Source organism: Mobula hypostoma, chromosome 4 (assembly GCF_963921235.1).
Source record: "Mobula hypostoma chromosome 4, sMobHyp1.1, whole genome shotgun sequence".
In the NCBI taxonomy this organism is placed as follows: Eukaryota; Metazoa; Chordata; class Chondrichthyes; order Myliobatiformes; family Myliobatidae; genus Mobula; species Mobula hypostoma.
The window spans coordinates 67988451-68011680 of NC_086100.1; the positions used below are offsets into that span (position 1 = coordinate 67988451).

Sequence of the window (23230 nt, forward strand, 5' to 3'; positions counted from 1 at the left end):
ACGTAATTGTCGGCCCAAATCAGTGCCGATTTCCGACTGCATCGCCTCTGATCTGGGCCAACAATTATGTGTCGGTGGCACCTAATTAATTAGCATGTTTATTTCGGCTTTTTTCTTAAAGATGTGCTGTGTGTCTCCTGGCTACTGCTGCATTCTCCGCAAATCGGTATCTGTCCGTGGCCTTGGGGTTGGGGTGGTGGGACACTGGGGTGTCATCTCATCATCGTCTGTTTCCATTAGGGCAGGCAGGTCATCTTCTATCTCTGCCTGCCTCGATGTCGAAGGTCGAGGTTCGTCGTCTGCTGTGGCTGATGTGGAAGGCTTGCTTGACTGCTGAGCCTCGCACATTTTTCTATCACACAGTTCTTTGTAAGGACTCAAACCATCCCGCAAATATCCCCTAAACTGACGTACCCTTTCAAAATTAAAGTCGTACTTTTTCATTACTCATTCGGTTTCGATTGTTATCCATTTTTCTTCCAATTGCATCAGCTCTTCATCTGTCAGTTCTTGGTCATGGAATGCCAAAACCTTTCAACATCATGTTCATCAGCCTCCACAAGCCAAACTCATTTTGTCCTTACTTCGTTCACCACGATCAAAACACTTAATTATGTCTAGTTTTACGCTAAGTGTAACACCCTTACGAGCCCTTTTAGGCTTTTCCGATACCATAGCACTCATCTTGCAAACAGCTGCTCACAGGCACGTGTTAAAGCAATGCCGGCGAGAATGCAGTTCCGGGGGAGAGCGGCTGCTCGGGGCGCGCGCTGCCTTTTATCACACGCTGATTCTTTTTTCGTAACAGTGAAAACACCTTCTGAAAGCGAAAACAGGGTACTAATGTAGGTCTTTCGTAACAGTGATGTTTCGTAAAGCGAACATTTGAAAAGCGGGGGACACCTGTAATATGGGTATTACACCACAACAGATAAGTAACAACTAAGTGTGTTGATGTCGTCATTGACCCAATGTATTAACTCTGATTCTCTACGGATGCTGCTCAACCTGCCCTGCACACTCAATATTTTCTGTTTTTGAAATTTCAGAACTCCTTCCTCTTTGCATTTCAGTTTACTAATGCATTAGCCCCTACAAGCAGCTCCCAGTTGAGCTTGTTGAAGGGTCACACAGGAACCCTTCAGACGCGCATGACTGCACACTTTGGCTGCAGCAGGGGTGAAGGGCCCAGTAGGTCTTTTATCATAGTGTGTGGTTTTTTTTTAAAAGGAGCTGCAGAAGGAACTAGTTGGTGTGCAACACTAGGACTGCAATACTACAAAAAAGTCAGCTTTAAAGGAAGGCAGAAATGAGATAAATAAAATTTAGTGATAAAATACAAACGGCAGAGAGCGAACATGAGAGAGAAGGAAATGCAGTTCAATTGAAGTCATACAACCAATTGCTGTATCCCTCCACCAAGTAAACAAAGCCAATTCACTTGAATTGAATACGGCTTATATCTGAATATAAATGAAGATTAAACCACCACATTGCCTCACACAGAGATTAAACAAACAATAATGGGGATACAATGAGAGCTTCTCATCTGAATGTGGGAATCACGTAGAGCTGTATTCACTCTCCCAGCCTAAATATATGCTGTGACTTTATATTACAGCTGTGTCAATGCCTGAAAACTAACTTTGCTTAGCAATGTGTATTTCACTTAAGCTGAGTAACCGTTGCAAATACCACTTCCTGTTGTGAACATAGAAGGTACAATGACCATGTACAGAGAGCCAATTATGAACACCAAGCATTAGCTGGCATGTTACGTGGCTGCTCTATTCTTTAGAGCATCTTATGAAGTAAAATTCCTGGGACAGATGCCTGCTAGTGGATTGGAAAGATCAAGGCCCACCATTGTAGCCTCATTCTATGTACTAAGCTGGTGGCTGACTCTCTATGTTGATTGTGAAGTCAGAAATTATCCTCATAGAATGAAAATCATTATAATAAACACAAAACTAATTAAATAAGTATCGAACTGTCACTTTTAAATCCAGGCAAACTATCTCCACAGCAAAAACGCACAAATTGCCAGAGGAACTCAGCAAGTCAGGCAGCATCTATGGAAAGGATAAACAGTCGATGTTTTGGGCAGAGACCCTTCATCAGGGCTGGAAAAAATGAAGTTAGAGCAAGAATGTGGGGGAGTGGAAGAAGAAGCACAAGGTGGCAGGTGATGGACCCGGACCTGTTACCACAGCTGCGTATCCTTCTTAGGAATATGTCTTCACCACCATTTTGTGCCACAAGGCTTCCAGATCCATTTTCAAGTTTCTTGATTTGGGCCCTCTGAGGACCCCAGGTACTTACATACAGTTGACCGGTCTTATCCATTGCCACCTTGTTCTTCTTCTTCCTCTACCCCCACCTTCTCACTCTGACTTCTCGTCTTGGCCTGAAATGTCAACTGTTTATTCATTTCCATGGATGCTGCTTGACCTGCTGAGTTCCTCCAGCATTTTGTGTGTTTTGCCTTGGATTTCCAGCTTCTGCAGATTTTCTCTTGTTTGTGAAACTATTTCCAAATCCAAGTTACTGCTCACTGCTTTATTAATTATCAATCCTATCAAGTAGGCAAAACTTCTAGTTTCCTCACAGTCACAGGAGAAAGTAAAGACACAGAGGGACTTGTTTGCATTATAAGCTTGCCCACTGTGCAAGCATTCATCAGTTGTACTAGATAATATAACTCATTAAACGACATCTCTAGCAACCACCATCAAGGACTGGAAATCTTGAAGACCCAACAAAAATGGTTTTATTTATTTATGTAAGGGCAGCATAATGATTAGCACATCTCTTTTCAGCACCAGTGATTTACTGATTGGGGGGTTCAATTCCTGAGTTTGCAGGTTCTCCCTGTGACTGCACAGATTTCATTCGGGTGCTCCTGTTTCCTCCTACATTCCAAAGGTGGACAGCTAGGGTTAATGTGTCGCAGGCATACCACCCAGGCACTGGAAGTGTGTCAACACTTGCAGGCTGCTCAGCACAATTGTTGCCGATCTGATGAAAAACAATGTACTTCACTGTATGCTTAGATATACATGTGATAGATACTCACTTACTGTCCACTACACCACGGCCGTGCAGGGCAGCAATGAAGCTCCTCCATCTCTGCTGGTGTTCAGTGCTTCCTTCCTTCATCATGTCAGTAGCTTCTTCTCAGTTTTCACTACTGTCAGCCACGCAAGTCACGGATGGAGACTCAGGAAGACTGTCACACTCAGATACAGAAGGATTCTTCATTGCTGTTCTGTAGCAACTTTGTTTTACCAGTCAGGCTGGTCAGCCCTGAACTGAACCTCCAAACCTGGATGCCCAGTGGGCTTCTCTTAGTCTGAACTCTACCTTTTGACTTGTTTGGCATGGGAGACCCTAACAAGAGCCAAAGCATAAAGCCCTGACCCTGACTCCACCCACCACAGCCCTCCGGGTCATTGAGGATTGCAAGCCTCCAAAACACAACAACAAGGTTGTGCTCCTCTTGGAGGATGTGATAAATAAAGCTAATCAATGTATTTTATTTAGAGATACAGTGTGGTAACAGGTCCTTCCATCCCTTTAAGCCAGGGCCACTCAATTACACCCATGTTACCAATTAAACTATGAACCTGTAAATCGTTGGAATGCGAGAGGAAACTAGAGGAACCAACACCATCACAGGGAGAACATACAAATTCCTTACAGTGGCAGAATTGAATCCATGTCGCTGATGATGTAATAGCATTATGCTAATAACACACTAGCTGGTTCAGTGCCTTCAGTGCCCCAGTTCCCTGGGAGCATCTCCCATTTGCCTTCATCAGACAGGATTCCAGCCTTCCATTAATAACACTCCCATATTGGTCAAACACTGTTTCCTGATTTTTCCCAGCTATGTAGAATGTATCCTTAGGGTAAACAAGTCAGTCCTACTGCATCACATTACAACAGCTATAAGACCTGGCAACACACCAGGTGGAACACCATGCCGAAACCAACAAAATGTTGCTTAAGGAATCCTGACAGTGTTCAGTGAACCTAGCGATTGAAGTTCTCTCGACGAACTTTCCAAGCACAGTTAGGGTGACCCAGACTCTGCTAAGGTAACCTCAAACACTGTTAACACTATTTCCTTGAGCTTTCATTCACATTAACAAAGTGAGCCTTTAAAAAAAACCCAGGAAATCCTTTAAGAGCCTGGATACATTTGAAGGTGATCTTACACTCTTAATGTTGGGAGAAGTTGTGTGGAAAATATATTTTAAAAAAGGGACAATTCTGAAACATTGCATGTCACATGTAATGTACCTAACCACCATCTCATATAGCTTAGATTTGGAATTTGCATTTCATTAACGGTTACCTACCCGCAAAGCTTCATCTGCATTTACTTTGGTCCCTCGGACAAGAATAATCTTAAAAGGAGCATTTATATCCCAAATACTATTTGTCATTTCCTGAAAAAAAAGGGACAACAGCAATAATTCATAAGGTTTTTTATTCTATTTACAATAAATCAATGTTGCCTCTGCCCACTGCCAGCATTTTTATTTTGTGCTGAACATAACCACGTGCTCAAAGTTGTAACAATTAAGCTCAAGGTACTGCGGTCACATTTAAAATACTACAATCTCAAGATGTATAAATAACATTCCAGTTAATTGCGTGACACCAATTTCAGCTTTGGGTTAATATATAGGTATGCTTAAGATCATTCAAGAACCACGCAAAAACACTTGCAAGAATCTTAAAGTGTCTGACAGGCCAGATACACTAAAGGCGTTTCCCCTGGCTGGGGTTTGCAAAAACGGAGGAGGCTATTTAAAAGTGAGTGGAAGAGGAATTTAGGCACTTCATTTGAACCCTTTGTAATTCTCTTCTCCTGAAATCTGTTTACTGTGTTCATTCAAAATCAAGACCAATAAATTTCTGCATTTTAAGAGGATTAATTAATCTGGAAATTATGCTGGGAAATGGAGCAAAGGTAGAGGATCGGTTATGGCCTAAGTGGATGGCAGTATCCTTCTTTCTTATTGTTACCACAGCTGTTAAAATGGTTTCCATAATTTTGCTGTTAACAAGGAAGTCATAAATAACTTGTGTCTGCAAAAATGAAATTAAATCTAAATTCAGTTTCAGCTTAGGGAAGGAAAAGGATAAATTGGTGAGATAGGTACACATTACGTTTTGAAGGTTTTGATGTTACAGTCTGTGGGCAGCATTTATCTGTAAACCAATTTTACAGCACCTTACTGGTTTTTAAAAATACATACAAATACACCATAGAAATCATCAAGGTCATGGTTGAGCACCTGGCATTTAATTCTGCATACAATGGGACAATTACCTAACTTCATTCATCACAGAATGGAGGTAATCTATTTACAGACATTTCCTTCCATTCAGAAACCCATGTTCAATTATCTCATTGTCTAATACAATTAACTGCTTTGACCAACCATCAGTGCAGACTATTGGATGTTAGAGATCTAACCATTAGAGAGAAAACTGATATTACATTTAATACAGGTATGATTGAAACACGGAGGCTTTAGAACTACAGCCCCCCCCCCACCTCCACCCACACACACACACACACACACACACACACACACACACACACAAACTCCTGCCTTGCTTGCTGGCAAATTTACTCTCTAGAAAACAAAACTGAAGACCTCAGAGCAAGGTTGACGTACTACAGGGACATCAGGGACTGCTGTGTACTTTGCTTCATGGATACATGGTTATCCCATGCCATTTTGGATGTAGTGCTGCAGCATGATTGCTTCACCATTCTCCACAAAGAGAGGGCAACTTGGCCTTTTAAAGGCAGAGGATGAGATGCTTTGTGATTAACCCATCGTGGTGATGGTTCATTTCTGGCCTGCTCATCTGACCTGGAACATCTGGCAGTCAAATTTCATCCCTTTTATCTGCTGTGGGAGATTTCCACCATCATCCTAGTAGCTACCTCACACCAACATGAGGAGACCACTGAAGGAGCTAAGCTCTGTAATAATCTGGTGTGAAACAGCATACACTGGTGACTTCCCGCTTGTTACATGGGGATTTCAACCAGGCCAGCTTGAAGAAGTCTCTGAACAACTTACGACTAATATATCAACTGTGGAACCAGAGGAGCCACACACTTGCCCACTGTTATACCATCAAGAACATCTACCATGTCATCCCATCACCTGGCTGTACTTCAACTTCTGGAGTATAGTCAGAAACTAAAGACCACAGCACCAGCAGCATGGACCAAGAAGGTATGGTCAAGGGAGAATAAAACCATATTTGTCCAAATCCCTGCAGGATCCAGTGACCCTGAGATTGCTGTCTCAGAAGACAGAGTCAGAACATCTCTAAAGAGGGTGAACCCTCAGGGTGTCAGGCCCTGATGGTACTTCTGGTAGGGCTCTGAAAACCTGTACCAATCAACTGGTGGGAGTGTTCAAGGTAATCTTCAAGTCACTCACTGCTGCAGTTGGTGGTGCCCAACTGCTTCAAAAGTGCAACAATCATACTAATGCCCAAGAAAGCAGTAGGAGCTGCCTCAAAGACTATTGCCCAGTGGCACTCACATCTACTGTGATGACGTGCTTTGAGAGCTTGGTCATGGCTAGCATCAACTCCAGCCTAAGCAGGGACCAGGATCTGCTGCAATTTGCCTTCATCACAATAGGTTTACAGCTGATGCAATCTCACTGGCTTTCCACTCAGCAGTGGATCATCTGGGCAATAGTAATACCTACGTCCGTCTGCTATTCATTGATTGCAGCTCAGGGTTCAGTACAATCATACACTCAGTACTACAAAAAGTTCCAAAACCTGGGCCCCTGTAACTCCCTCTGCAACTGGATCCTTGACTTTCTCACCAGGAGACCACAACTGTGCAGATCAAAAATTAACAACCCCTCCTTGCCGAATCAACACTGGCGCACGTCAGGGATGTGTGCTTTCCCCACTGCTCTACTCACTCTACACCCAATGGGAGGGGAGGAGGAGATGGCGACATGACATAGCGTGCGCAGCCGCTCCGAAATGATATCGTATTTGTAAGTAGGATGCCGTGCACAATCCTGATTTGATGGAGGCAGTCGTGAGAAGCACGGAGGAACATCTGGAGAAACTTCTGAAATGCCCGCTTCGCTGCTGCTGCTACTGTGTGATCGAGAGTCTCCGGAGGGGAAGGCCCCAAATCCTCGGCTTTGCCTATTGCCGGGGCCGGGGTCAAAGCACTCGGCAGAGATGGTGCTCGGTGCTCAGTGTTGGAGGGCTGGTCAGAGGCTGGAAGCTTTCGGACGGACTCAAGAGTCGGCTGTGGTCGGGTGCTTCCAGGATGCTGCATCGGCAAGTTTGCAGTGCCAGAAGCTCATGGCAGGGAGAGTTTTTCTTCCTTCTCCATCTGTGTGAGATGATGGGACTTTCAAGAGATTTTGAGACTTTTTTTTTTACCGTGCCCATGGTCTGTTCTTATCAAATCATGGTATTGCTTTGCACTGTTGTAACTATGTTATAATTATGTGGTCTTTGTCAGTTTTTCAGTCTTGTTTGTCTTGTGTTTCTGTGATATCATTCTGGAGAAACATTGTATCGTTTCTTAATGCATGCATTACTAAATGACAATAAAAAAGGACTGTGTGTCCTCATAATCTAACAATGTGTGGCTAGACACAGCTGAAACAGCATCTCTAAATTTGCCGATCACACAACTATTGTTGGCAGAATTTCAGATAGTGTTGAGGAGGGATACAGGAGCGAGATAGATCAGCTGGTTGAGTGATGTCGCAACAGCCACGTACACTCAACATCAGTAAGACCGAGGAATTTATTATAGTCTGGAGAAAGGGGAAGTCAAGGAAATGCACTCCAGTCTTCATTGAGCGATCAGCAGTTGAATGGGCGAGCAGCTTCAAGCTCTTGGGATTCAACTTAAGAACTCTCTGAAAAATCCATCCTGGGCACAACATAATGATGCGATTACCAAGAAAACATAATTCTGCTATATTTCAGCAGGAGTTTGAAGAGACTGATTCCCCAATACACTTCACAGTCATATGTATTTTTTTAAGATTCCACAAACAGGAAAATGTTATAGTCAAAATCTATTTTAGTATCTTTGGGTGAGGGTTAAAAAAAATATTCGCTGAGGCAAGGAAAGCTCCCCAGCTCTCCTCTGGATTCTATTAGCTCTGGTTTTTCAAAAATGGCTTTTCCAAGCTGCACCTCATGACTGTGCCTCACTCTCTCAGTACTGCCTTGTCAGCTTAATTTTGTATTGTACTCTTCTGAGTCAGAGGCTACCAACTGATCCACAGCCATCATGGATACACTGACTGCAAGGTCACAGCACGTGAACCAGCCCTGTACTCTTGGTCTTGAACATAATGAATTAGAGCAGCTGGCTTAACATAATAGGAATAATTTAATCTAAAATTATACAGATTCACCCTAGCCTACAGCAGGGTTTCATTCCTGTGAATTGTTCATGACCCAGACAGTTTGCAGGTCCTCAATGTTTTCCAGGCAGCAGAAGACAAATATATTATATCCAAAGCATTTAAAGTGAAAGTTGATAGCTTCTTGATTAGTTAGGCCTTTGAAGATTACCAGAAGGCAAGAGAATGGTGTAAGAGGGATGATAAATCAGCCATAATGGAATGGGATGGAGGAGACTTGATGTGCTTAATTTTGCTCTTCTGTTTTACAGTTTAATAGAATGTTAAATATGCCTGCATCCTCACAACAGCAGCCAATCCATCCAGTTGGCTCCCAAGTGATCAGTCATACGTACCGGCTGTGCACAGGTCAAGCATTTGCGGCCTACACTTGAGCTCAGTAACATCAGCACACTCACACATTTACTTCCATCTGTTCGCACTCTCTGCAAAACACTGGATCTTTATTGTTCTGATCTCACAGGGAGCACACTCACCCTGCTCCAAACTGACATCATCAAACAAATTTACAGCAGAGATGACCTTGAGCAACGTGCCCAGCTTGGAGCTGAGATGGCACTGAGCTGTGATGTCGTTGCTGTTGTTACTCGAGTTGTTCTGCTGAACACTCTGGGTGTTGTATTGGTACCAGAATGTGTGGTGACTTGCAGGTTGCCCCCAGCACAATCCTAGGTTGTGCTGGTTGTTAACACAAAGCACACATTTTACTGTATGCTTTGAAGTACACGTGATAAATAAATTAATCAATCTAGATCTGATATCCATTTAGTCCCTACCCCAGACTCAAAAGTTGGCAAAAAATTAGGGATCTAAAATCTGAGCATAAGTGGAAACTACATCACTTTAAATGACGTATAAATCCTAAGTGTGCATGCTCACATCTCAGTTACTTACAGAAATGGTCCTTCTCTTGGGCGGCAAAGGAAGAGGAGCAGAAGATATTTTACGCTGCAAGGCAATGCCAATGGCTGACATTTCTTGATCACACATCTCTTTGATGGTGCTGCACTCCACAATAGTCAACTGAGGGTGGATTCCATTTAATACACAGTTCCTTACATACTGAAAAGTATAAAAATCAAAGTAAGCAGAATGCTTTTCTCTTATCCAAAGAAAACCTTTGAATACACAACAGAATCAAAAGTAGTCACAAAGTGCACGGTGTGCAGACGTTAGAGCAATAAACACAGGTTAGAGAATTTAACAATATGAATAAAATAGACAACCTGCAAGCAGGAATTTAGAAGGGTTTAATTCTTATAGCCGGGCTGAGACTATAACGTTTAAACATAATTAATTAAATGAAAAGAATTGGAACAAGTAACAAAACTCCAAAACCTAGAAAATGGCAAGGTCAGTGGAGCATGTGGTAATTATTATGCTAAGCATTGCTACTGAATTCAGACTTCCAGTTTGCCTGAATTTATTGGCATAATAATCCAAAGAAAAACAATTTTGAAAACACCTCTAAATCTACATTTAGTAGGTTTTGAACACTTGCTAAATGTTTATTTAAATGTAAAACTGCCAAACGTATTCCATTTTACTCTCAGCAGATGAGTCTTTTCTTCTAAAAGATCAGTTAGAAAGCTCAGTACACAAATTAAATCCATAGTCTGAGATTTAAGAAAAAAGGTTTCAAAACTCCTGTAAAATGGACAGGCTTTGAAGAACTAATTCAACGAGAGCTAATGACATCTATAATTAATTGTCATTTTTGTGTAATGCTGAACAGCAGAAATAGCACACAATGTTATTAATTGAATCAAAATTGCTGACAACTGCAATCTGAATAGATGTTTTTAATATATTGGGAGAACTAGGACAGATGTACTTATTTAAAAAGAAAACTTTCAGTAAACCTGAAGCTACAGAAAGGATTTAAACAACACACACAAAAAATGCTGGTGAATGCAGCAGGCCAGGCAGCATCTATAGGAAGAGGTACAATCGACGTTTCTGGCCGAGGTGCTTCGTCAGGACTGACTGAAAGAAGAGATAGTAAGAGATTTGAAAGTGGGAGGGGGAGGGGGAGATCTGAAATGATAGGAGAAGACAGGAGAGGGAGGGATGGAGCTAAGAGCTGGAAAGTTGATTGGCAAAAGGGATACGAGGCTGGAGAAGGGAGAGGATCGTAGGACGGGAGGCCTAGGTAGAAAGAAAGGGGGAGGGGAGCACCAGAGGAAGATATAGTGAGAGAGACGGAGGGAGAAAAAGAGGGAAAAAAGGGAAATAAAGATAGATAGATAGATAGATAAATAAATAAATAAGGGATGGGGTACGAAAGGGAGGTAGGCATTAACGGAAGTTAGATAAGTCAATGTTTATGCCATCAGGTTGGAGGCTACCCAGACGGAATATAAGATGTTGTTCCTCCAACCTGAGTGGGGCTTCTTCTTGACAGTAGAGGAGGCCGTGGATAGACATAACAGAATGTGAATGGGATGCGGAGTCAAAATGTGTGGCCACTGGGAGATCCTGCTTTTTCTGGCATACAGAGCGTAGGTGTTCAGCGAAAAGGTCTCCCAGTCTGCGTCGGGTCTCGCCAATATATAGAAGGCCGCATCGGGAGCACCAGACGCAGTATATCACCCCAGCCGACTCACGGGTGAAGTGTCGCCTCACCTGGAAGGACTGTCTGGGGCCCTGAATGGTGGTAAAGGAGGAAATGTAAGGGCATGTGTAGCACTTGTTCCGCTTACATGGATAAGTGCCAGGAGGGAGATCGGTGGGGAGGGATGGGGGCGACGAATGGACAAGGGAGTCGCGTAGGGAGCGATCCCTGCTGAAAGTGGGGGGGGGGGAGAAAGATATGCTTAGTGGTGGGATCCCGTTGGAGGTGGTGGAAGTTACGGAGAATTATACGTTGGACCCAGAGGCTGGTGGGGTTGTAGGTGAGGACAAGGGGAACCCTATTCCTAGTGGGGTGGTGGGAGGATGTGGTGAGAGCAGATGTGCATGAAATGGGAGAGGTACGTTTGAAAGCAGAGTTGATGGTGAAGGAAGGGAAGCCCCTTTCTTTAAAAAAAAGGACATTTCCATTCTGCTTTTCACCAATCCATTTGCAATCTCCTAAAAGCATCCATACATATTTTTAATCAAACAATAGGAACTATGAGAATCTAGGATCACTAACATTCATTTGGAAATAACTTAAAGATACCACAAAATGCACTGGGAAAGAACAGTTTGTAAAATGTTTGTCTGAATGGATCAGAGGGAATGTCAAGATATTAGACCAGAAAGTCAGATCCACTGACTGGCAGTTACACTGCCTGCATTTCAGGTCAGAGGTGGCTTGACCTGTGGTACCCACCCAAAGCAGTGAATTCCAGATCTTTGCAACCCCTTCCCACAGCACTGAAGGCAGGGAACTTCCAGGCCTTTGTCTTGGCCAGCAGCCTCCAGCCATATTGACCCAGCCTCCAGTGATACTTCTCAGTGATCCTGGATCACTGAGTGAGAGTGAAACCCTTAAAATACATTGGCTCAGCTGGAAATTTGAGATGGGTGCAGGCTGGCATCAGTACTAATTGCCTTTGAATTAATACCTTACTTTATTGCTTCTTTAATACTTAGTTATTAGGGAGAAGCAGAAAATACAAATGACACAATGTCAAGTACACAGCCTTACTTATCAACTGTGTATAATCAGGAAAGACTGCATGAATTTCTTTTATTAGTATTAATTTGCATAGCCAACAAGCAAAGATTTCTGCTGGTGACAAATGAAGAACTATTCTATAAGGAACCATTTAAAAAAATTAATATCAGTAGTGGTTGTTGTGGTTCTTTTCAAAAACAGTTGAGTAGTCCCTGCCGATGATACAAAGCAGGCAGACTATCCTTGATGTACCACAGTTACGGCTGAAAACAACCAAATCAACAATGAGGAAAATCCCTTCAACTATTTCAGGTTTCAAGTCAAAACCCTTCAACTGTTCCAGATAAAGTGTCTCAACCAAAAATGTCAACTGTCTGTTTCCCTCCACAGATGCTGCCTGGCCTGCTGATATCCCATAGCAGTTCGTTTTTTGTTCCAGATTCCAGTATCTGCAGTCTTTCATGTCTCCAAATTCAACAATGGGCAACCCTGAATGCCTGATACATCATCAAATGGTGGGCTAACACAGCCAAGAAAAGCAGCTCAGTTACTAGAGTTAAAAGATTTGTTCATCCACTATCTTAAGAATTAAAGAAACATAAAAATAGCCCTGATTTATAGCTGTAGAAACTCATCAAATTTTTAAGCTCTAAAGATAAGCCAGCCTCATTTAAATCATGTGATTCAGTGGGAATATGTGGACTAGTTATTTGACTTGGAGAGTACACAGAATATTCAGTTACAATGGCAAAGTCTCAGATTCTGCCTGACCCACCACCCATGTAGAGGTGCAAAGTTTTCACCAAATAATGAACAGGGAAAATCCAGTCCTTTTTTGGCAGGGGTGGGGAAGGCAGGACTACCTTTCAGGCTGACCATCATTACGTGCAAGAGTATGTCAGGTGATCTCCTGCTTATATTGACTGGTTCTGCTGTGGAATAGGATTCACTCTTGGGCAGCCCGCTGAACGCAGCTGAATCGTGGTGAGTTAACATTGTTGCTGCTGCAATTCGAAGATAAGATTCCAATGAATGGCAGATGAGACAATCTAGCCTGTTAAAATCCCAAGACTATTAAGAACAATTATTGTGGTCCCCAGCCACACAAATAAAGTTTTGTAGGTTGTCATACCCAACACACGTATACAGATTGACCTTCACTAATTCGGCACCATTGGGACCTGAGGAATGTCAGATTAATGAAAATGAGGATTACAGAAGGATCACATTATGCATAATCAGTGCTGGATTATCGAAGAAACTGGACTACAGGTAGTTGGATTGGTGAAGGTCTACTGTAATACCAACTGGTTAGAGCTAGTTTAGTTTAAATATGGAAGGCTTTAAGAATTTTATTCAGTTTTCACTTTTGTTCCCCAATGTAATGTTAAATTTACATATTAATTACAGAAGAGGAATCAAAATAAATCACTTCCATTATGAGAGTTTCCCCATTGACTTACCCGGAACTGAATCAGTGGTTGCTCTCCAAACAGGTACTCCTGCTTTCCACTCACGCGCAGTACAAAATCTCTAGGATTGAACTTCTCATTTTCTCTTCCGAGGATGGTCAGCTGCTTCCTGATGGCAAGTTCATTTAAGCCAAAAGGGTTCAAATTGGGAGAAATCTGGAAACTGAAGCTATCCTAGAAGGACGGAACATCGTTTTAGCTTTTCTGTGACCAAGAGATGAATGTTATTTGGTCTCAAGTTGTGGTTTACACACAGTTGCCTTAAATATTAAAGATTGTAGTGGTGACTGTTGAGTGATAGCAAGACAGCAAGATCTCCTTCTGCCTACCCCATTTCATTATTTCTGTCCCTCTGCACTACACTGTGCTTTTCATATAAACACTTAATTTGAGTTAAACTTACCTGCATGCAAATTAGTTTAAGCAGCTTTTGATCTAATTGAATTAGTGGCAGTGACCAATAATTGGCCAATGTATTCAGGTGGAGTCAGGATTTTTCAGTTTCTAATTATGACACTGCAACCTTGCAGTAACACAGGCAGTGAACAAGGACAGTATTGCACTCAGCAAAAGGCCTCGTGTAATCACAAATTCATGAGCAGAATGGTGGAGGCGAAACTCATTACGCAGCCAAAGCAGGAAGGCAAAGAAATGCTTCAGACTTTGATGGAAAGTTTAAAAATATCTGCTTTGTTTTAATTGGGAAATATACCTTGTTTATTACAAAGAAACTAAGCTAAAGTAGGTCACTGGAGAAGCCAAGGATTTGACTGTTTCTTGAAACCTGCAAGAATACAATGATCGTCATTATATACAAAAAGAATGATATGTTCTGCTATCACTACAGCCAATAAAAGATTATATCTGATACTGTTTCATTAGCATCAGGCTGCATTGATTTAAAGTAGCAACTCCTTCCTTAAAAATACCATGAAAAATAAATATTTATTTTGAAATATTCATCTAGGTAATTTCAATTATAATGAAAATGAACTTGGTAAAAGCACCTCAGCTCCCTTTCTTCCCACTCGTGGTAAAGGGCAGGCTTAAGTTCAAACAAAGTCTGACATTTTGTTCTAAATATCTCAAAATGAAACATAAGGATTGTAGAAAATCAAACTGAGGTCTATTGGTGTTTTTGTAATCAAGAAAATGTTCACATCATGGCAGTAATGTTGTTATTTAGGAAGCTATATTTTTAAATGAGCAATATCAAGTATTTGAAATGAAATTAAAGGAAGGAAGCCAAGAGAAAATGTTCAAAAGGAAAGGTTTCTTGTTTACACAGAGTATGCACAAGGAGCCAAATATCATATTTCTGCCCATTTCAGGGTTTCATCTGCCCACACACAGCCAGCCAACATAAAATAACATAAATTTTTGACCTACCAATTCCCAACTATATAAGAACACATACTTTACAGCAACCAGGAAACAATTGCCAGGTCTTTAGCAGGCACACTGCTTTTGATTCACTACCTGACAAAAATAACAACTGAAGAACTTATTATCAATAGAAACAAATCATAAAAATGCTTCACAATAAATTGGTCTTGATGATTTAAAAAAAAAACTTACATATATAAAAGTACTGTTTAGGTGTAAGCATCTAATGGGGTCCAGCAGGTACAAGGAAGCTACCGTGAAGAGGTAAGAGGGAGATGTTGAATCCAGGCCAGGGAGCAAGAGGCAACCTTCCAATGTTAGTATTTTACTTAATATTTCTAAGTAGCTCATGAAATCAAATTGATCATTAATGGACAATCGATTCTATTTGGCCGGGGCGGGGGGGGGGGGGTGCATAAAGTTCACTAATCAAGATTTGATTCCAGTAAACTTACGTAAGTGAATCAAACAACAGGAATTCTGCAGATGCTGGAAATTCAAGCAACACACATCAAAGTTGCTGGTGAATGCAGCAGGCCAGGCAGCATCTCTAGGAAGAGGTGCAGTCGACGTTTCAGGCCGAGACCCTTCGTCAGGACTAACTGAAGGAAGAGTGAGTAAGAGATTTGAAAGTTGGAGCGGGAGGGGGAGATCCAAAATGATAGGAGAAGACAGGAGGGGGAGGGATGGAGCCAAGAGCTGGACAGGTGATAGGCAAAATGGATACGAGAGGAACATGGGACAGGAGGTCCGGGAAGAAAGACAGCAAGGGGGGGGGGGAACCCAGAGGATGGGCAAGAGGTATATTCAGAGGGACAGAGGGAGAAAAAGGAGAGTGAGAGAAAGAATGTGTGCATAAAAATAAATAACAGATGGGGTACGAATGGGAGGTGGGGCATTAGCGGAAGTTAGAGAAGTCGATGTTCATGCCATCAGGTTGGAGGCTACCCAGACGGAATATAAGGTGTTGTTCCTCCAACCTGAGTGTGGCTTCATCTTTACAGTAGAGGAGGCCGTGGATAGACATGTCAGAATCCAACGGGATCCCACCACTAAGCACATCTTTCCCTCCCCCCCCCACCGCTTTCCGCAGGGATCGCTCCCTAGGCGACTCCCTTGCCCATTCGTCCCCCCCATCCCTCCCCACTGATCTCCCTCCTGGCATTTATCCGTGTAAGCGGAACAAGTGCTACACATGCCCTTACACTTCCTCCCTTACCACCATTCAGGGCCCCAAACAGTCCTTCCAGGCGAGGCGACACTTCACCTGTAAGTCGGCTGGGGTGATATACTGCGTCCGGTGCTCCCGATGTGGCCTTTTATATATTGGCGAGGCCCGACGCAGACTGGGAGACCGCTTTGCTGAACACCTACGCTCTGTCCGCCAGAGAAAGCAGGATCTCCCAGTGGCCACACATTTTAATTCCACATCCCGTTCCCATTCTGACATGTTTATCCACGGCCTCCTCTACTGTAAAGATGAAGCACACTCAGGTTGGAGGAACAACACCTTATATTCCGTCTGGGTAGCCTCCAACCTGATGGCATGAACATCGACTTCTCTAACTTCCGCTAATGCCCCACCTCCCCCTCGTACCCCATCCGTTATTTATTTTTATACACACATTCTTTCTCTCACTCTCCTTTTTCTCCCTCTGTCCCTCTGACTATACCCCTTGCCCATCCTCTGGGTTCCCCCTGCCCCTTATCTTTCTTCCCGGACCTCCTGTCCCATGATCCTCTCGTATCCCTTTTGCCAATCACCTGTCCAGCTCTTGACTCCATCCCTCCCCCTCTCAAATCTCTTACTCACTCTTCCTTCAGTTAGTTCTGACGAAGGGTCTCGGCCTGAAACGTCGACTGTACCTCTTCCTAGAGATGCTGCCTGGCCTGCTGCGTTCACCAGCAACTTTGATGTGTGTTGCGTAAGTGAATCAAATCAACTTTTCAAAATATCGCGAGCCAACACTCCTCTCCACTCCAGGAGTCTAATGGTGATTGTATTATCCAGAATAACCATTTGCCATGGTGTAGTTCTGTATTTATCTGACACCTGGGGCTCTGCTATTTGCCACATTTGTCTTGTGCATCAGATTTCAAAACTTTAATAACAACAGATATTGTGAGTACATTCTGAAAGGAAGCTATGGTGAAAAACGTTATGTTAAGTAAATACACATTCAACACGAAGCCCAAATGACAATGCTCTTCCAGTAGGTTTGTTTTAAACTAGTTTGACAATATCCTCGACTACATGTAATAGGTAGTTCTAAGGTTCTGGAAAGATACCACCAACAATGAATCTGCACAAATCTCCAACTTCTTTGCAGGATAAGCAAAATATTGCCAGCATTCTCTCTCATGCCAACATTCTCAACAATGTAGCCTCAATAACACCTAGGAGTAGGATGCAGTTTTGCCTGCCTGACTCAAGACCCCTGAGAAGAAGATACTCTATTGCCAACTCTGTTACATGAAGACAGGGGAAATTATTCAAGGGCATCTTCAAGATCACCTTAAGAAAATGCAACATCCTCACTGATTCCTGAAAATCCCTGAGCCATGATGATTTGAAGTGGAGGGCAAATACACAGGAGATCCAAGTCCACACATTGGAAGCACACAGAGCTAAATATAAATGGCACAAGAAAGACATCGTCTCACAGAACCCAACACATGCCCACCTCAATCCTGTCCGATCTATGATCTAGTCTTTCAACCCAACACTGGTATCTCTGGAACTCAAAACTAGAATGGAAGACAGCTTCAAAGAGCCTATCTAAGCGAGAAGGATGAGCTATGTACAGTAGCAAAGCAAGAAATTGAAATAAAGAAAATCTTTTCCAACTGTGCTTCTTCCATCATTATTATAACAAATACAATGTGTCCATGGACAGTAAACATTTTCATTCATAAGATTTATGCATTTTAATGCAACATACGTGATGAGCGTCAAATCGAATGACTACAAGGAAATTTTCCTTATGTAGCTTGTCTTCAGCACTGTTAACACTGGTAGCATCAATGTCAGGAGGAAAGTTGTGCTGCAACCAGTCCATCCAGGAAAGCCCCCGACATTTCAACATGTTCTCCTCACTGATTTTGCGCATTTTGCAGCGAAATTCTTTCACCTCGGCATCTGTCAGTGCATCAAATTCATGAAGACCTGGAATGTGCAGCAAACATTATGCAAACCTGTCATTTAATTGGACTGATTCCTTACTCAGTATATCAATTGAAATCCTTGTCCTCAAGTTGAAGTATGCTGCTTTTAGATTCAAGAATCTAACAAGAGGGTCAAAAGTACTCCTCTTAGGACAGGATTAGAATTTCATCTTTTCTTAAGAACATAACAGCCTTTGATTACTGATGTAAGGTTCATAGCAGCAACCTTTCAAGTAAGTCCTCTTCTTCCCGTTCAATGAGGTGTATCACATACTGAATTATGATTTTGTTCAACAAAATAGTTATCAATAGCCCAGTAGATCCAATTCAATAATTCCATTTATGCAGACTTGAAAGACATAATGAGTCCTTGCAGAAAACCTGTAGGTATCTGTTAAATTCATATAATCACCACATAGATGTGACACAAATGTCATTTTGTGGCGCATGAACAATTATTGGGTCCCCTCTCCAAGATAGATGGAAGTGTAGGGAAATATAATTGGTGGAAATGTACATAATTCACAATCAGCAACATTGAGTTGGGGTTTCACTTTAAGAGACTAGTTTGACATGATGACATAATGATGTAAAGCGCTATTAGTGGGCTTTTGTGTTCAGATTTTGGAGTTCAATAAAATGTGTTATGTTTTTCTCAAACGTAAACTGCCTCTCTTTGTTTTATTTGCGAAAACCTACAGTAGTGACTGCAAGTTTTACATTTTGCTACAAGTTTTGAAATATTAACTGTTTTTGTTTCCACAGACATTGCCTTATCTAATGTATGTTTCGAGTATTTCTGTCTTTATTTCATATTTCTAGCATCTGCAATTTCAATTAAGCGATCAATACTGCTATTTAATGTGTATGTGGAATAATGAAATACACCAATGATTTTAGTCTTTGTCAGTTCTATTACTCAGTTGATTGCAGAGAGGAAATTTGAGTGGAGTAATAATTGATAATTAATCTAGTTAATGGCTTTATTCAGCCCTTCAGCAGAGAAAATAGAAGTCATGAAGTCTGTCTGTTGGTTTCAGTATGTAAGATTAGATAGGTAAATCCAAGATAAGGAATGTTTGATGTATTAAAGGCCTGCTAACCTCAGTCCTCATCCCTCCCTCCATTTCCACTGTCTCTCTCACAATAAGGGGCCAGAAAACTCAGGTCCCAAATAGGCAGCGAGCTGATTATGCCAACTGACTTTCATTATACTGTGGAATAAAGTAATTTGCAGACTAAACGAAACCAAGTCAATTTACATCAGTCCACTGTTAACAGGATTAAAGGAGTACATATGTATAAGACACAGAGATCTGGGTTAAATCACCAGGACTTTTGTTGTAGCAGTGGAAAGCAGATAGATCAAATTAATGCATTTACTTTCAACAGAGAATTATTTGAACTTTGTCAGCCTTAATATATAAAGTAGACAAGTCTAAGTAAGCATTATAATTTATAAACTAGATAAATTCATTTAAATCATCTGATTCAGTAAGCTGAAACCAGCTTTGGTTTGGTTCAGTCAATAGTTTCAATGAAGTGAGTCAGATCAGATCACATAAAGATACACCACTGGCATTTAAAATATGCACATTAAGAGAAGAAGCAGAATAAAAGTTCAAAGCAGTGACCTTACCTTTCCCAATAAGAACACCAATTTTTGAATCCAGTAGTTTTTCAGACCTATTGCAATTCCTAGCTACAAGCTTCAGAACAGGGAGGAAAGGCCTGACATCACACAGACGGCGCGACTCATCCTCCAGCTCTTCGTGAACTGCCGACTGGTTTACACATTGAAACATATAGGAATCGGACTCGCCAAGTACACTGTATAGTGGATAAGCTTGTGCCTTCCTCCATAACAGCTGCAACACAAGGAGAGAGAGACCAACTTCAAATGCAAGCTTAAGTTAACTAAACTTGTAGACCTAAATTTAATCCAGCTCACTCAAGTGATGATCGTAAAAATCCATCTGTTTGGTAAACAAAAAAAAAAGCCAAAACCAATGGTGCTAGATCTGCTGAGTGGACTGTCAATATATGTTGTTCAGGGACAAACTGATACAGAAGCAGCAATGAAGTTCACTCTTGGTTAACGGACATATTTGATTAACCAGAGCTTTTACTGTGGTTTACTCACTGGGTCTTGTCTGGACCATTAATGGAACAAAAATAAACATTTCTAGTTGTTTCAGCTATTTCTCTTTCTCAGAACATCTGCCAGGTACACAGGCATAGAAAGAGAACCGAAACCAAAATGAAAAGAATGTCTCCAATTCACCAAGTCAGTAGCAGCAGAGTACAACACTACATCCAGTCATTTCCAATGATGGAATTCTGCAATCAAATATAAATACTTATATTTTGATATGCTGCTTTATAATGACCCTATTCCACTGTTTTCACACATGGTATTAAGAATACAAAAGAATACTACTGCCTTTTATTGGAAAATGGAACTTTATCAAACTGAGAATGGGATGGGAAAAAAGTAAAACATACTCCATTGGAAGAGGAGGTATGCTGAATTAATTCCTTTGCCATTTCTACTTGTGAGGAGTGGTTGAAAAGCAGAAAATGGCGGGTTCACTTACCGATTTAATATGTTCAATAGTGGCCTCCCGCGGGACATCCAGCTGAATGTACATCCCTGTTGGTAGCAAGAAGTCTACAGTGATGCTGTTATCTGCTGAGATCTGGGAGTCAACTGCCCAGATATCCAAGATGTCTGTCATAGCAGGAGGCATCATGAAAAGTTAATGCTATAATGACATCATGACCCTGGAAAGAAACAATACAGTATTTCAATTATAGGATATTTTGTTGAGATTTAAAACTTAAGCCATTCCAGAGTGAGAGAGAGAGAGAGGGAGAGAGAGAGAGATGAGCAGAAAAGGAAGAGTGACAGGCACACGTGAACACACCACAAAATGAGCATATAGAGATAAACAATTTAACAGGATCAGGATTCTATTGAGATTGATTTAGGTAGCCACTGTTCACACTAATGGACTCATAATCAAAGTCTGTGCATCTTTTGAGCTACCTACACTAGTCCCAAAGGAGATCGCACAGAAGCCGGCAAAATATTCCATTATTTCAAGGATACCACATAAAATGTATATGTAAGTCAATATTAAATGCTGAAATATTATAAAGTCATCATGGTTAGAAACCTACTTATTAAAATAATCACAAATTCCAAATTCATGTTTTATAACTTTATTGATCCCAAGTGGGAAATTCTTTCATCACACAGCAGCATTTAAAACTACACTTAGCAGTGTGCAGACTTAACAAATAATAAAATACAGAATAATAATATACACAATTTACCAACGTGCAATAATTTGCAATAACGTGCATAATGTATAAAAAATAATAAAACAGAGACTATTGCACTGTGATGTTTGCTCTCCTGTCACACCGAGATGAACTGTTGTATATGCTTATTGAGCTTGGTAGGAAAGGGATTTTCTGTAACAATCCTTGTGACAGCGGAGCCGAACGAGTCTGTTCCAAAGGGAGCTCCGTTGCTTATTCAGTTGGTCATGGAGAAGATGTGCCAGATTATCCCTAATGGATAATTATTTTAAAACACAAAATGCTTCATGAAGGAAATAATATTTGGTTTGTTCTTATCCCACAAAGAATTCTTGGGGGCTAAACTGGAAATTTCCAGGTGTTGGTTATGGGGGCAGCTTGTTTACCCTACACTTACCTACTATCAAACAGATAACGTATCACCTTCTTGTTGCAAACTTTTTACAGTTTCTGCAGCAGCCCGTACTAATTGAACTGCTGGTTTTGAACAATGGGCACAAAAATCATTGGCTGCTACTTTTATTTAAAGTTAGCCTACAGAAGTTAAAGCCAGCATTCACCTCAAAGAGAGATGCACTGCAGCTAAAATAGCAGGAGCATTCTGTAATTGGAATTAGTGCTTGGAATGTGACACAATGGCTGAACCGCAGACATCTTATAATCAGACTCCAAATGATGTTAGATTTTTTAATCTATGCATCTCATTTAAAAAAAAAATTTCTGCAAGGTCATCCCTTATTCTCCTGTGTTCCAAGGAATAAACACCTCCTGTAACCAACTTCTCTTGACAGTATCCTCGTGTATCTTTTCTACACTCCTTCCAGTTTACCCTGTAACAGGGTGACAAAAACTGTGCATAGCATTCCATGCGTGGTCTCACCAACAACTTTACAAAATGCAACATAATGTACCAGCTCCTCATGCTCAATGCTCTGACTGATGAAAGCCAGTGTGCTAAATGCATTTTTTCCCACCACCCTGTGATGCAGCTTTCAGTTAACTATGCATTTGTACTCAGAGGTCCCATGATCATTATACACCCATGCACTTCCCTACAAGCCATGTGGGTGCACAGCCTTGCAGTAATTGAAATGTTCCTACGCACAATGCCGTTGTTGCTGTGCAGATGGAATTTTCTTTTACGTAAATGTTAATATATTTTTGAAATCTGTTATGTGAAATACCATGTAATTAATGATGTGTTAATGAATATAATTTATAAATTTTCTAAATAATAAACAACTTTTACTTTGAAACATTTTGGAGCTTCACCCTATTTTTATTGTCAGTGTTTCAAGTTACGACACTGTTACAAATTTTAACAATAAACACAGAATGGAAGTCGATAGCTCATTGTTAATAAACTTGTCCAGTCAAAACATTTTACTTTTCCCATGGTACCTGTCAGCTGTTTTGACTGCCTGACATCACTTACTTGTGTTGTGAATTGTGGTTTGTGTTTGATGTGCATATTAAAACAAAATTATACTGCTGCACAGTTTTCAGGCTGTGTGAAAATTTCCTGCCCAGAACAATGGTTGGTCCATACACCTGTTAAAAAAAATACAGAGGGAACATTGCTCCTTAGTCCTCTACCATTCATAATGCAAGTCCTATGCTGGTTTGACTTTCCAAATTGTATCACCTGCCACTTAACTGATTTGAAATCCATTTGCCACTCCTCGACTCATTCCTCTAACCTCCGTAACCTTCTTCACTTTCAACAGGGCATCCTAATTATGTATCATCTGCAAACTTACTGATCAAGCCTTGCGCGTTTAGATCCAATTCATTTATTTAAATTATGAATAATA

At 41.3% G+C, this 23230-nt stretch overlaps 1 protein-coding gene across 5 annotated transcripts in view; it reads right to left on the minus strand.

Annotated features, from left to right (window-relative positions):
* The window catches only part of pik3cb (phosphatidylinositol-4,5-bisphosphate 3-kinase, catalytic subunit beta), a 211199-nt gene that overhangs the window by 74091 nt on the left and 113878 nt on the right, over positions 1 to 23230 (minus strand). For all 5 annotated transcript variants that reach the window (XM_063045914.1, XM_063045912.1, XM_063045913.1 and 2 more), the window contains 6 exons: positions 20687 to 20873; positions 19729 to 19957; positions 17867 to 18090; positions 13530 to 13712; positions 9357 to 9524; positions 4365 to 4454 (listed from right to left, as the gene is read on the minus strand). In XM_063045914.1, coding sequence (XP_062901984.1) covers positions 4365 to 4454; positions 9357 to 9524; positions 13530 to 13712; positions 17867 to 18090; positions 19729 to 19957; positions 20687 to 20842 — 1050 coding nt within the window. In that variant the 5' untranslated portion in view covers positions 20843 to 20873. The remainder of the gene's footprint in view (positions 1 to 4364; positions 4455 to 9356; positions 9525 to 13529; positions 13713 to 17866; positions 18091 to 19728; positions 19958 to 20686; positions 20874 to 23230) is intronic.